Source organism: Trichoplusia ni, chromosome 21 (genome assembly GCF_003590095.1).
Source record: "Trichoplusia ni isolate ovarian cell line Hi5 chromosome 21, tn1, whole genome shotgun sequence".
NCBI lineage: Eukaryota > Metazoa > Arthropoda > Insecta > Lepidoptera > Noctuidae > Trichoplusia > Trichoplusia ni.
In genome coordinates this window covers 7232697-7248809 of record NC_039498.1, presented here as the reverse complement: position 1 = coordinate 7248809, position 16113 = coordinate 7232697, and the positions used below count along the sequence as shown (strand labels likewise).

Here is a 16113-nt window from a genome sequence, read left to right as displayed (position 1 = left end):
GTTAATTCGGAGTACAGTCGCCTAATGTTATTGTTGTTTAAGCGTGACAGCGCCCTACACTACTGCAAAGAGGCGTCTCCTTTCCATAACCGCAATATTCGTACTTGAAAAGGTGGTAGTAGGCTATCAGGCGTGCTCTCATAAGCGAGACGGCGTAGTTCGTAGAAATAGTTGCAAGTGTTCGTAGTAACTAGTTATGATTCAAATAGAAAGAGCGACATCCTTTACTACATACACTCTGTAGCTGAGCCTCTCTAGCATTCACAGCGACCCTGTCAAATAAAACTATAGCGTAATTATCAAAAAGGGTATGGGAGACATGTTCACTAGAATGGATAGTCAAATTTACGAAATACCTAAATTATATTCATCAGAAATTCGTATAAATCTTAATTATTTTATGTATAAGATTTTTTATAAGCTTTTAAAGAACATACCATCATAAAGGATAACTTAAATAAGAAAATAGACAAACCACTTCGCGAAATAGAAACCTACAACACAATATAAAATGCAACTTACGATACAAGTATAAAGATTGTTATGCTAATAGGGAACGTTCACCAGCCCGCCGCGGCGGTGACGCAACAGCTGTTTTGGTTCATTCACCTCGACGCTACGTCAATATTTTTGTTGCCCACTTTCTTAGCGTTTGATAACGCTGCGTTTGTTTTGGGTGGTTTTCATAGAGTAGGGGTAGTTTTTGTTACTATGTTGATAGTATTTAATAGTAGTGTCAACTGTTTTGTGTGTTAAAGGGTAGGCAGATCTTTCATGTTATATATTTCGTACTTTGTTTTCTTAATTGTAATTGTCGTAAGTATAAATATAAGTTAATTGTTTTTGTAGAAGGCATTTATATTTAATAGGTTCGATGGCTGCCGTTTGCTCAGTAATCTCAGTATTTTTTATTTTGCAATTGCTGGCGTATAGCAGTTCTAAAAGTGTCGTTTAAATCTTAGGATTACAAATTTAATTATTGTTATACACTACTTCCGATTGTATCACACTACTTATGTAGTTGAAGCAAATAGATAGTTTTCTTAATTTTTGTTATTTACAATTAACAATTATAGGTTAATCGTGAATCATTCTTTTTTTAAACACCCAACTAACAGATCTCTCCCTCCCACAGGTCTGTCAATAACGCGATCGTTCACAACCTATCAGTGAACTCGACGCCAACCAACACGCTGCATCAGATCTCGCAAGCTCACCAGCAGATTGAGGCAGCAGCGATACACCATGCTTCTACACCTGGTGAGTTTTATATTAGATTAATTTGTAGGATGTATTTGCTCATCAGGAGATCAACATTAGGCTAAGGAAAAAGTCTTTGAATGCATTACTATAGTCAATGCTTTGGTGGATTTCTCATATACAATGGCTGTTTCACTGTAATCAGCATGTTTACATACATGGTATTATTATCAGAACGGACCTTTTCTTTTTGAACTTGCAGGAGTCTACTTTTCGTTTGAAGGGTTTTATCTAATTTACCGATAACAACTGTGATTGTTTGTCCTCATAGCTTACAATCATTCCCTAAAAACAATCTATATTAGTATTGATGATACAAAAATGTTCAACATGATGAAATTAATTACCGATTGACAGCAATGATAAAAACTTGCGGCTGCTCTATTAGAGTTCTGACACACTCCCCAACCCCCACACACTCACACACTCCCCTGCCGCCATCACTAACCCACTTGTCTCGCAGGCTCGGCCACGCCGTCGTCGACGCCGCACGCCGCGCCCGCGCCCTCCAGCCAGCCCGTCGAGTTCAACCACGCCATCGAATACGTTAATAAGATCAAGGTAAATTCTATTCTATTGCTAACAGACATATGGACTTGTACACACTTATATCTTAGTTAAAACTTGTCTCAGATTTTAAGTTTCTTTTGTAATAAAAGATTATTGTGAATAATATAAAGATTCAAGAAATAAATGCTGTGCTATCTGTTTTCGTTGCTGGGTTTTCAAAACAACTTTTCATGCTATCATAATTTTGATTTGCCTTCTTCATAGCATTTTGTCTATAAAGTGAGCTGATGCATAATAGCTAGTCTAAACTTTTGTCTTCCTCGTATTTAAAAATAATAATTTTATGTAATAATATGATCTGAATTAAATAACAAAATGATGACACTAATTACCGTTTGATACAAATGATAATAATATGGCTGCTTTTCTGACTATTCCCACCTTTTCACACACTTGCTTACCGTTATCTCACAAATATAACAACACCCCTCTTTCCTACAGTCGCGGTTCTCGCGGCAGCCGGACAAGTACAAGCGGTTCCTGGAGATCCTGCACGCTTACCAGCGCGGCCACAGGGAGATGAAGGAGCCCCAGGCCAAGCAACAGACAGAGCAAGAAGTGTACTCGCAGGTTTGTTGTGATTTTTATAACTCGATTTCATAGGTATAGCTGTTGTAAGTAAGTTTATATTCAGTCATATTTTACTCAAAATAACTATTTTATTGGCTAGTAGATAATTTATTTCAATCGTACCATATTTTCTTGATTTGTTTGTTACAAAAAAAGAACAATCTTTTTGTTGATATTTTTTTATGATATTTTAAATGGTTATCAAAACAATCAATATCATATTCAGCCCATCAAGGTCCCACCGCATGAGGTACATCAGTTCTCCGCCTAGTATTTATTATCTGTGTATTTAAGTGTCAAGAAACCTGTGTATAAGCATATTGTTGTGCCGTAGGTAGCGAAGCTGTTCGAGAACCAGGACGACCTGCTGGCGGAGTTCGGCCAGTTCCTGCCGGACGCCAAGGCCGTGAGCAAGCCGGGCGACGCGCGCCACTACCCGCGCTCGCCGCCGCCGCACGCGCCGCACGCCGCCCACGCCCCGCACGCGCCGCACGCCGCGCACGCGCCGCACGCGCCGCACACGCCGCACGTGCAGCACCTGCTGCCCGCGCCGCATGGACCACTCGTTAGTACCACACTGCATTCTTACGAACTTCACAAACTTGCAAAAATAAAACTATCTCAAGTCTTGCATACTAAATGACTTTGTATCATGATGTAAAGCACCGACAGTGTAGACTATTTGTTATTTGCTGTCCTTGCTGTCCTTAGCAATAAAAATGATATACATATATTTTTAATTACTATCCTAATGTTCGAGTAAGCTAGAAAACTGATCTAATAACATAAAACTACAAATAAATAGTGCTGCAGACTATTCAAGAAAAAAACAGTTTCCTTCAGCATAATGCTAGTATATGACATTAACCTGCTGCCTCCCCCACAGTCCGGACGCGCGGACAGCGAGGCCGAGCGCTTCCCGGGCGCGGCAGCCGCCTCGCCACCGCATCTATTGCACGCACCGGTAAGCTAACACTCGGTATTACACCATAAATGTGATTTAAGTTACAAGTACTAGACGTTTATTTCTTTCAAAGTACAAAGCATCTCCATTAATTTATTGGTAGTGACCATTATATTACATTTTAAAATAGGAAATACTAATAACAGTTTTAATTAACACATAATGCATTTCATTTTGCAACTAAAAATTGTTCCACTGAAGTATCATAAAACTTTACGAAATAACATTTGAATGTAAAACGGAAATTTACTATATTCCAAGTAAAACCACATTATCAATTTTGGTAAAACCAAAACAGTTGTAATCTGCGCATACAGTGCTTATCAGATAAACAAATCAAACACGTTTGTTATCGGATTGTTTTTAACAACACTTGGATATGCATGTGACCAAGTCTTAGATTCATACTTGGAGTAGGTGATTCATTTTTATCTTCGAAACTCGCGATAGGTGTGTCTGTAATGTTATTTAAATGTCTTGGCAATGTTAAGTACCCCCTTTTGTAGTTTATATGAATGTTTTACCTAGATATATGGAATGTAAAGTGAATGTCCTATCCTATTGCAAGGCTTTTCACTTAAAACCCCCTAAAATGAGCCAAACTGCATGCTACCCCATGGTATGACAAATAAGTGACCATCTCGCAAAAAGGCACTTACTTGCTGTAGCAGCTGATTATATACATTCCTTAAACCCTCTTTAAATGCACATAAACATGTGAAAGTTAGTTGAAATATCTGAATTTTCAAATTGGTTAAATATTATTTATTTCAATGTAAAGTAAGAACAAGCTAAGTATTTACGGTTGTATTGTACTTGGTTTGTCTATGCATATACCAAATTATGGTCAAAGAAATCTTAGTTTAATTAACAGAGACAATGATGTAAAAACATGCGATGTGCAATTAGACAGAATGTCTGTGGTGATCCCGCATGCTGCCTTCCACTGAAGTCTCAATAATTAATTTTAAAACTATTTTCCTGCTGGCAAACATGATGAATTCGTTAACAGTGTCTATTTGTATGACAAGTATATTATAATGAGTATACTTTTCAAATAAAACTAATTTGAATACTGGTTAACAATATACAGAATTATCAGAACAGTTGAACCACTTGAAAGAGGCGCAAACTGTTGTCAATCACATATTGTCTTTATTGTTGCTTCATATTTGTCAGCAGAAAAACAGTTCACACAATTACCTCTCTATCCTAAACTATGTTACTATTACCCACATAACATTAGCTAACAGTAAGTATGATGTTACACCCACCAGTTGCCGAAGCACAGCAGCTCGGCGTCCAGCACAGTGACGGCGCCGCCGCAGCAACATCACCATCTCAAGAGGTCGCCCAGCTTCACCTCCTCCAGCCAGATTGGTGAGTCAAATGAATAGACGAGTGGTAAAGGTCATCACGCTAAACCCAAAGTGCACAATGTGGCCGGGTTCGATCAAATGTCGGATCATTTGTGTAATCCGCGACTGCTTATCCTGAGTCTATGAGATTAAATTTCTATGAGTGCCGGAAGTAGTTCCGTATAGGCCTTGTTAGCCATCATCGCAAGTGCCAAAATCAGATAAACTAACACGGCTTCTGTTTCAATCATCTGTCATAGATGTTAGAGGCCACTGGCCACCTCTGCGGTCGAGAGCGTACGCACCGGTTTCATAGTTTCGCTAGCTCTGAGGTCCCGGGTTCGATCCCTGGTCGGGTCAATGTAAAAATTCACATTTCTACATTGTCTCGGGTCCGGGTGTTTGTAGTACCTTCGTTGTATCTGAATTCCATAACATAAGTGCTTTAGTAATTTTCTTTGGTTTCAGAAATGTAATGTTGTCCGCATTTATTTATTATATTTAGTATTTATTTACCGATAAGTTCGCGAGTCACTTATAGGTCAAATATAACACTAGCTAACCTGATTATCACATTAATACCTCTTTCTCTCTCCAGCAGCTGTGGGCGCCCCTCCCGCCAAGAAGTCCCGCCTGTCGGGTCTCACGGGCCCCACGGTGCGCGACGTGTCGTACGCGGAGGCCTCCAAGCTGGCCACCGTGCACGAGTTCAACTTCTTCGACAGGGCTAGGAAGGCGCTACGGTCGCAGCATGTCTATGATAACTTCTTGAAGTAAGTATTCACAGTCAGAACTTGCTATTTAGGGAAAAGAACAGATTTCCGTCTAGTTAAGCCGTTTTCCAGGCTCTTTTAAGTTACAATAATGACTAGGTGCATGGTTCCAAAGTGTCATTCTTATGGAGGAGAACGGGCAAGAAAGTCCATAAGTTAGTAATACGTAAGTAAATTGCTCAAGAATTTTGGCAGCTCTGTCTTATTACCATTAGTAATCTAACCTGAACCCTAAGATTATATGTTAGTAATGTAACCGTGTATCTCCAGATGCCTGCTGCTGTTCACGAACGAGATCATCTCGTCGTCGGAGCTGCTGTGCGTGACGGAGCCGTTCCTGGTGCGCCACCCCGAGCTGCACAAGTGGCTGGCGGACTTCCTCGGCCCGCCCGAGCCGCCCGCGCCCGCCAACACGCTGCACTCCGGTATGTACTGCCTGCGTAACCTACAACAACACTCATTTACTGATTGGTTCTTGATACACAGTTTTTACCGTCAATTGATCCATCATGAAACTTTTAGCGCAGGTATCGAACACATGGCTACGTATTAAAAGAAGCTAAAACGAGATACAAACAAATAATTAAACGTCAAAAATCGCTTCTTCAGAGACTAGTTTTTTGAACACTTTTATATTATACCAATGTGACTTAAGAGTCACTATATATTTGCAATATGAATGTTCTCTGTATTATTTAAACTAAAGACTTTTTTTTCGTCTCCTAGGTTACAACAGCTGCGGTCTGGGTGCTACAAGCTGTGTGCCGGTACCGACGGGCGGCGTAGGTCCCGAGCGGCTGCGCTACGAGCCCGTAGGCGCGCTGGGGGCACAGCTACGACACGAGCGACCGCAGGGAGATGCCGCTATGGATATAGGTAAGGAAATACACATTCGTAGAAAGCACATTAACTAGGACAGAACAGATTTGAAGACCATCTATAATAATGGGCAACATTTGTTGTCTAGTGGTAAACAGGGCAAGTCGTGTCGAGACAACATTTATGTTTATATAATATCTTTGTTTGCCTTTCATAATGTAAGTTTTACAAATCTTAAAGCTAACTACAATTATGGACCCCATAGGGCACTGCAAAAAGCAAATTCCATAGTTGTCTGTAGACCTCTGTACGTCGAAAACACAATTTTACGTCTGACCATCTATAGGTTCTTATTTCTTATATAGCAAGGGCTTTCGCAATAAGCAATTTTTCTATACATATATTGAATGATATAACCACTTAGTGGCAGGTGTTCTGATTGGTGTACTGTCCCGCAGACCTGACGACGTGCAAGCGGCTGGGCACGTCGTACTGCGCCCTGCCGCGCGAGGCCGCCGCCCGACGCTGCTCCGGACGGACGCCGCTCTGCAAGGAGGTCAATACCAACACCTCATTATATATCCATCCTTATAGAAAAGAACATAACTAGGGTTATTTGGAGATACAGTTACACAAGTTACTAAAGTTGCAGTATAAACGAAAATTATTTCAAGTGGTTGATGTATGCATTACATAACCAGAATTTAAATAAACAATTTATTCCAACTTCCAACAGCTATATTATGTACCAATAACATTGCAATGACAAGTCATTAACAGTTCCTTGTAATTTATTCTTAATTATAACCTCTCATTACCATAGGGTTCAAACAAACAGCAACTATCTGTGCAACTCATATTATCTTACTAATCTTATATTCTTTACCAGGTACTCAACGACACATGGGTGTCATTCCCTACTTGGAGCGAGGACTCGACGTTCGTGACGTCACGGAAAACGCAGTATGAGGAGTACATCTATCGGTGCGAGGATGAGAGGTTTGAGGTATGTATCATATTAAAATTTGTACAAGAATATGGTATTTACTCTGGGTAACTCAGGTGAAATTAGTTGTCCAAGGTTCATGAAAAAAATATTCAGCTAATTCTAACAATCTTAATATAGCTTGTGAAATGGCTTCAAAGCTAATGGAGTTGAAACAAACAATCACAACCAATTAATTTGTTGTATGTAAAGCTCGGCTTAGTTGTAATTTCAAAACAATATTAACAGGATGCGAGAGCGTCTGATACTGTCACTGTTACAACTACATTCTATACGATATTATAGACAATTGACAATATATAAATAAAAGAAGTAAATAACAATCCTCCATTTATTTCCAGCTGGACGTCGTGATAGAAACGAACGCGTCAACGATCCGTGTCCTCGAAGGCGTCCAGAAGAAGTTATCACGCATGACTGCAGAAGACGCGGCCAAATACCGTCTGGACGACTGCCTCGGCGGACACTCGCCCACCATCCACCAGCGGGCGCTGCGCAGGATATACGGTGATAAGGTGGTACGATCGAGTCGGACCTGTAGGCATGCTGTGCTAGTAGCAGGCTGTAGAACAAGCTTCTACGATGATTCAATAAGATAGTTATCAAGTGTGTTTATGTCGTAGGAGATTAGGGTGGATGTAGGGGGTAGGTGATTCTGGGGTGGAAATCGGAAGAGGTTGTTGTAGCTTTGTATGCTTAGGAAGTTTTGGAGGATAAGAAACTTGGCAAGTATCAAATGTGTCATAGGGAGGTTAGGGAGGATGTAGAAAGGTTAGGTTTGGGAGATAGTTGGGTGAAAATGTATTTGTAGCTTTGTATGTCTAGGAAAATATTCTGAAGTATTAGGTTCATTTTTAAAGCTTTGAATTTCTGGTTTTAGTAACTTTTTTGTTTGTTTGATAAAACTGAATAGAACAGTCTAGAGAAGATCAATAGATTAATTTAGGATAGTTTTCTGAGGATTAACCAGTAATATGATTGGATCTAGAGAAAAGTCTATAATCAGATTTAGATTAGGTTCTGGGCTTATACAGTTTTGTGGTATGATCGTTTTTATTTAGCAGTTGAGGGCTAGTTGTTTTTTTTTGCTATTTATTATATCACTCACTACTATAAAGACAGTCTGCTATTTTATTCCGCAATTATATTATTTTATACACAGCATTGCATGCCTTTGTCTATGCTCCTTTATATTTAGTTTTAGTTAGTTTTAAGTGGTTATGGTTAGTTATATGCACAGTAAAATATGCTATGTATGTATGCTCATGCTAAAAGAAACTAAATACACAAATTTCATTTACCTTAAACTTACGTTGAAACTATGACATATTGATGAAAATAGAGTTACCTTTTCATTGCTGCACAAATTACAAATGAACTTGTAAAAAGTTATTTATGTTGATAAAAAGTTGAGTGTTCATTTAAAATGCGTCTGACATAAAATATCAACTTTATAAGCATGAGCACACTTACATACAAATAGCAATAGATGCAAACATAAGCTTAGTAGTTCAGTATATAAAGCCTATTAGTTTGTACATGGTGTTAATTTAACTTTAATATGCATATCAAGAGGAATATGCCCAACAGTGGACAGCAATGAGCTAAATATGAAAGTCTAATAAGTTAAAATACAACTTGTGATAGTTCAATATCTTCACTAAGTGTTAAATGGTTATAATTTGTCTAAAGTAAATTGTATTTGAGACAATGATGACAAACCGTGCGATGTGCTTTTGACAGAGTGTCAGTGGTGATACCGCATGCTGCCTTCCTACTGAAGTCTCTATTATCTACAATTTATTTAAACCCCCGAAAATACTGTTGCACCAAGAAAATAAATTCTTATTCCAGTGTATCTGCTCTCACCATATTGATCTGTTATAAATAAACAATATTATATCAGTATTCAATTTGGGAGCTATACAAATTTGAAAAGTTTAAATAAGGTTTTATTCTATATTCGGGGGTTCAAAACAAGCTCAAAAGTCAGTTAAATCATCACCATGTATGTACACCGCTACCCTGCAAGTTACCGGCCGATGTGATTACAGTCGTCTGTTTACAGGCGGTGGACATCATCGCCGGGCTCAAGAAGAACCCCGTCGTCGCTGTGCCCGTCGTGTTGCGGCGGCTTAAGGCCAAGGAGGACGAGTGGCGGGAGGCGCAGAAGGTAACATTCACTCTTTATTGTGTACTAGCTTTACGCCCGCGTCGAGGTCGGTTATATCGCGTTTCCAAGAGAACTCTTCAAAGTCCGGGATAAAAACTATCCTATGTTTCTTCTCAAGGTCAACTCTATTCTGTACCAAATTTCATTAAAATCAGTTCAGTGGTTTTGACGTGAAAGCGTAACAGACAGACAGACAGAGTTACTTTGGCATTTATAATATTAGTAGGGATGTAGTGGTATAGAAGCTAATAATCGAAGGAAAAAAACAACATTAGTGGGAGAAATAGTCCTTTGAAAATCAGTGCTTAGGTGGTTTAGATATTGCGCAAAAATGTACAGTTATAAGAATAAATGTAATTCTTGTCATTTTAATTCAGATTAAAGAATAATTATTTTATTAACATATTACAAAGCAATACTTCGGATGTATAATGGCATCTTCTAAACGATACCATACGCATTGTGTAACTAGATTGTATTTGTATGTTATTCATACTCTAGATTTTTTTCCTAAATCTAATTTGCTATTGAGACAATGATGACAAACCGTGCGATGTGCTTTCGACAGAATGTCAGTGGTGATACCGCATGCTGCCTTCCTACTGAAGTCTCTATTACCATAAAAACTATTTAAATAATTAAAATATTCCAAACATCAACAAAAATCACTAATTCAACTTATTTCAACAGGGTTTCAACAAACAATGGCGAGAACAAAATGAGAAATACTATTTGAAGTCTTTAGACCACCAAGGAATCAACTTTAAGCAAAATGACTTGAAGGCGATGCGGTCGAAGTCGCTGTTCAACGAGGTGGAAGCCGCGTTCGCAGCGCGACGGCAGGGGCCGCACGTCGTCATCAACTATGAGATGCAGAGCCGACAGGAAGGTAAGAAACTAGTTATAATATACTTATATGATCAAAAAATTTATCTTTTTGTTTCTGCGTCGGAATTTGTTAGCGAAAATCATTAAAAAAAGCTCTGTGTATTAGATGTGATTATTGAAAGAATAAAATGATAGCACTAGGTTAAACTGTTGACTGTTCTGTACAATATGAAAAGTAAATAATTAAAATCGACGTAATTTAATGTGGCTAATTAAAACCATTACTATTATAGACCTCTGACTAGCAGTATAGGCTAAATAAATTAGATTATTCATGACTCCATTAGAAAAAGTACACACATTCCACAGAATTAAGCAAACAAAGGCTACTCAAATTGTATCTCTAAGTGTCGCCTTGTTCCAAAGGTTTAGAATAATACTGTTTAGTCTTTGATCACATCAAAATTTATTGAATTTGAACATTACAAAAGTTATGAGACAATGATGACAAACCGTGCGATGTGCTTTTGACAGAATGTCAGTGGTGATACCGCATGCTGCCTTCCTACTGAAGTCTCTATAACTTAAAAAATCATATACATTAAATGCTTGTAGTAAATAAAGGATCGAAAAAGCGATCGTCTGTTTACGAATCTTAACAACTAACAACAAGATAATGAATAATTTATAATAACTATGTTCCTTCCGTAAATAACTCTGTAATTACATACCGACACATTTCCTGATCGATTGTACTGCTGTTTCTAAATAATTACACCTATTAAAATCTAATTCTAAGTTTTCATCGACTTCTTTTGGCTTTTCCGTAATTACTTACATTGTTACAAAGTATGAGTATTCGTTTTAATAGTAAGTGTTGGTATCCGACTACTTGAATGTTATTTTAATTTATTGAACAATTTGAGGAAGAATTTGTAAAATAGCTTTTCATGTTTGAAATAGAAGCATATAATACTGTAAACTTAAAAACAACGAAAACATCAATTATAGCTTCGCTCCGCAATAACCTACCCTAGATTATGTTCTAGTTTAATAGCATATAATATGAGATACATAAAAGAGTAGCAAACACCAAAACATTTAAAGTATTTATTAGGAAGTTGATATTATCGTAAGATACTTTAGTTTCTCAAGACTTAAAACTTAGATAATTAAATCAATATTTGTTCTTCCACGCAGCAATAAAGATCCTACGCGACACAGCGGAGCTGCTAATCCACCACGCGCGGCGGCAGACCGCGATTCAGAAGGCGGAGAAGCGTCGCATCAAGCAACTGCTGCGCCACTTCCTGCCGGACCTGTTCGCACATCCCAGGCAGCCGTTATCTGATGATGAGAGGGATGAAGGTATGTGTCAAATACTTGTAACTATAACTACTTGGTAGTAAGGGCTCTAAAGTAGTAATATGTCAAGCATGTAAATATAATATATAATTCTAATTAAAAAATACTTAATTCGGCTCGAGAACTTTTCAAAAATAAAATCATTTTAATAAGTAACCATTTTATATTCATGTTCTCGAAATTCTTACTTGTTAATAATGGTTCTAAAGTAGTCATTTGTCAACCTTAAAAGAAACTAGGATGAATTATGTCACTTTTACATGCCAATTAAAAGTATTTGATGAGTATAGTGGAATAGTCCAGCAAAACAGTCAATCTTGCATCTGCAAAAATATAAAACTAAAGTTTTTGGTGTCTATACATTGTGGTACATTGTGGTAAAAATTTATTCAAGCCATACTTGTGGCTCATAATTAAAGTCTAATACAATATGACAAAGCAATAAAATAAATAATTATTCCGAAGGCAACAAACATAATTATGAGACAATGATGACAAACCGTGCGATGTGCTTTTGACAGAATGTCAGTGGTGATACCGCATGCTGCCTTCCTACTGAAGTCTCTATTAACTAACTGAAACTTTCCTGAAAAATCATCATCTTTAAAATACAATGAATAAATAATTAAACTAACCACTTGCTTGTTCGTCCAGAAGATAAGGATGACGCCGCGAGTCCGGGCAGTCCGAGCGGCGAGGGACAAGATGACAAGAACAGCAATGCTGTGAAACAAGAGAAACAAGAGGTAAGCATCTTTATATACTGTTACGTAGTAGGGGAGCTCGCCAACAAGTAATGTATGGCGTTAGTTTGAATCTCGACATACAAGTAATTAATTATGGTCTTCCTAAAATGATAAACCTGAATGGATTCGGACGAATGTTAAATTTTATGTGGAACAACCGAGTATCTGATCTAAATTATATATTTATTTTAATTATATCAATGTAAATGGTAGTTTTTTTGTGGATATTCATATCTATTCATTGAGACAATGATGACAAACCGTGCGATGTGCTTTTGACAGAATCTCAGTGGTGATACCGCATGCTGCCTTCCTACTGAAGTCTCTATAAATAATCACCAAACAATTTACTTAATGACTCTAAATTTGGTGTTCAGTCTGGCTACTTTACGTTCACCTAGATATCTTTGTTGGTCTTTATTTTCGTAATACTAATGTAAGTATAAATTTGTCAACAGTCGTCGGAATCAGACAACGCGTCGGACAAAAGCGGTAAAAACAATAAAAATAAGGAAAACAAACCCAAGAACAATAACAACACAGATAGCAAAGGTAAGAAACGTAACATTAAAATAGAATATTGTATGTTTTGTATTATAATGTGAGACAATGATGTAAAAACATGCGATGTGCAATTAGACAGAATGTCTGTGGTGATCCCGCATGCTGCCTTCCACTGAAGTCTCTATAAATTACACCTAAACTATAATCATACCCTAGAGTCGCGTATATGTTAAATCCAGTGACAAAATGTGTTATGGCTTGCTTGCACCAAGAATTACGTAATTTGTCTTATGCTTGCTGAAAAGTATATAATATTAAAAGATTTTTACAAGTTGAGTGGTAGTACATAGTTGATATTTTAATCTTTTATGTCCGCTAATGCATGAATACCTGACCCTTGTCTTGTTACCTTTAACTAAAAGAAGAACTAGTTTTAATTTATAGCATTTTATTTTCTACGACTATGTTACAGACATAATCTGAATTCAAGAAATGTTACTGAACCTTTTTTGTGTATTTGTTAGATGGTTCGAATGCATCGGCGAACAGTGTGAAGCGCACGAGCAGTAATGAGGAGATGTCAATGAAGACTGAGATTAAAGCGGAGCCGCAGGACATCGAGGACGACTACAGAGACCATCCGCCTAATGTGAGTCTTGATAATTTACGTGTGATAAAACTAAATTCATGTTTTTGTGCGTGATACGAGTAAATGATGATAAAATTCTTGTAATAGGTTGAGGTTTCAGAATTGCTGTGGTTGATATATTTGATATCTGAGTCTCGTATCACAAGGCCATTGTGACGAGTGCTGCAGAGTGTAGAGAAAGCTTTAGTAACGTGTCCCTCCCCCTGCAGGAGGCCCGCTTCGTGTGCACGACGTCGTGGTACCTGTTCCTGCGCGTGCACGGCGCGCTGTGCCAGCGCCTGGGGGCCGCGCGCCGCGCCGCCGCCGCGCAGGCCGCCTCCCGCGCCGCGCCCGTGGCCAGCGCGCTGCGCCTGCAGCCCGCCGCCGCGCCCGCCGACACGCCCGCGCAGTACTACGACGTGCTGCTGGACCTGGTGCGCGCCGTGCTGGACGGCAACATGGACGCGCCCGCCTACGAGGACGCGGCGCGCGAGATGCTGGGCATCAAGGCCTACCCCGCCTACACGCTGGACAAGCTGGTCAGCATCGCCGTGCGCCAGCTGCAGCACTGCGTGGCCGAGCCCTGGTCCATGCGCGCGGCCGAGCTGGCGGCGCGCGGCGGCATGCGCGGCCCGCTCGCCTACGTGCGCCGCGCCGCCCGCCTGCTGCGACACGACCACTCCGTGTTCCTCGTCAAGCTGTACGGCGGCGACGACTGCCGCGTCAGCTTCGAGCTGCTGGACGCGGCCGGCAGCGGGCGCGCCTCGCCGCCCGCCTACCGCGCGCGCCGCGCCGCGCCCCGCGCCCGCCAAGCCCGTGTTCCTGGTGCGCAACGCGCGCGCGCGGGCGGGCGGCTACTCGCACAACGCGCACTCGCTGCGCGCCGCCGCGCCGGCCGCGCCCGCGCACCGCCGCAAGCCGCCGCGCCTGCTGCCGGCCGAGCCCGCGGCCCCGCGCCGCGCGCTGCAGCTGTGCCGCCGCGGCGCGCTGGCGGCCGCGCGCGCCTCGCACGCCGCGCTGCACGCGCGCCGCCGCGACCGCTTCCGCGCCTGGCTGCGCGACCACCACGTGTAGCAGCCGCAGCAGCAGCCCGCACTGCGGACACGTTTTAGTGCCCGCCGCGCGACCCGCGTCTCACAGATCTCTTAACAAGTACATCATGTATTGTGTAAATAGAACCGTCAAGGTGATAGTGTTACAATGTTGACGAACCAATTGTTCATTTGTAAACAGATGACTTGACAGCAAATATTATTATATTTATAATAACTACTGTGTTTTATTCCACGTTACTACCGTAAACCCACCCCAAATACACACACCACACCACCTTACCACTCCCAAATGTTGCAAAATGCTTCATATTACAATAATATTGAAATGAGTATTATGTTTTACAAAACTATATTATGTTGAACAAAATACAATAATAATTAATTCATCAGACGGTCAAGGCTTTATGACTAATGAAAAAGATACACCTACATGAGTACCACTAAAACAATGAAATATACTAAAATGACCTCTGCAAACCGGTAATTTACCGTAATTATTAAGCCAATAAATTTTATTTACTAAAAATGAGGCTAAATAGCTTCAATTACGAGGTAATTTAGCATTATTCTCGTTTTTATTTAAAAGGCGTACAATCTTTATGCAGTTACAAAGCGCATTTTCTATGGATGAACATTCTAATGTCAGAATTCATAATTAAAAGAGCAATCATAAGCTTTCATAACATAAAGGTAAGGCTGGTTCGACAGGCTGGGCGGCGCTGATGGGTCAATAGGTACCTAAATTGGTTATAGCTATTGTATGCAATGACATGAAATCACTTATTCTTTAAGTAGGATGTATCATCACTTAGTCTTATTTTTTAAGAACACTGTAATCGACAATATCCTAACTGGCTGAGAAGAAACGACAAAATTAAACTCGGGGTTCGTATATTCTCGCTGACCGCTCAGCGCAGACGCCGCATACATTTCGACATCGACGCTGACGGCCAGCGCGCAGCTAGTCGGCGTGACTCTAAAACCAGCCGGCGTAACTAAATCCATTTAGACTACATTTTAATCTGATAAATTTACCCATTAAAGTGGCTGCAGGTGTCCGCTGGTTAATCGCAAATTGGATTATTGTGAATTGGTAAGGTAATAAATACACCAAAAACTTGACAACATAAGAAGCTGGGACATAACTATAGAAACAGTTGTTGATGCAAACTATACAACCAGCTGACACTAAACTCAAGTCATTACTTACTGATTGTACTTATTAATGTTTCCAGAGCGATTTATCTTAACTGTACAGTGTAATTGGCACTCATAACAGTTTACCGTTTAGATTTAATATGTAAGTAGGCATGTACGATCTACGATTGAACACGCGCAGGCCAAGTCTCTGTACTTATGTATATAGATTATCAAAACTGTTATTTGAAACGCGAAGTTTGAACCAACTACGTTATTTTATTATTTCAAATTATTCTATAATATCAAAAATATTGCGGAATCAGAAGAAAACACGAAGATATGGCTATCAATCAT

The 16113-nt window shown here is 39.9% G+C and overlaps 1 protein-coding gene across 1 annotated transcript in view; it reads left to right on the top strand.

The window, feature by feature from the left end:
* Positions 1 to 16113, top strand: part of LOC113504319 (paired amphipathic helix protein Sin3a-like) — a 38232-nt gene that overhangs the window by 21708 nt on the left and 411 nt on the right. Inside the window, exons 9-27 of the mRNA XM_026886575.1 lie at positions 1136 to 1260; positions 1724 to 1821; positions 2272 to 2400; positions 2735 to 2965; positions 3287 to 3364; positions 4642 to 4744; positions 5321 to 5495; positions 5766 to 5920; positions 6222 to 6371; positions 6773 to 6870; positions 7204 to 7320; positions 7662 to 7835; positions 9389 to 9493; positions 10184 to 10382; positions 11522 to 11689; positions 12341 to 12432; positions 12891 to 12984; positions 13461 to 13585; positions 13795 to 14376. Of these exons, the coding sequence (XP_026742376.1) occupies positions 1136 to 1260; positions 1724 to 1821; positions 2272 to 2400; positions 2735 to 2965; positions 3287 to 3364; positions 4642 to 4744; positions 5321 to 5495; positions 5766 to 5920; positions 6222 to 6371; positions 6773 to 6870; positions 7204 to 7320; positions 7662 to 7835; positions 9389 to 9493; positions 10184 to 10382; positions 11522 to 11689; positions 12341 to 12432; positions 12891 to 12984; positions 13461 to 13585; positions 13795 to 14376 (2998 nt within the window). The remainder of the gene's footprint in view (positions 1 to 1135; positions 1261 to 1723; positions 1822 to 2271; positions 2401 to 2734; positions 2966 to 3286; positions 3365 to 4641; positions 4745 to 5320; positions 5496 to 5765; positions 5921 to 6221; positions 6372 to 6772; positions 6871 to 7203; positions 7321 to 7661; positions 7836 to 9388; positions 9494 to 10183; positions 10383 to 11521; positions 11690 to 12340; positions 12433 to 12890; positions 12985 to 13460; positions 13586 to 13794; positions 14377 to 16113) is intronic.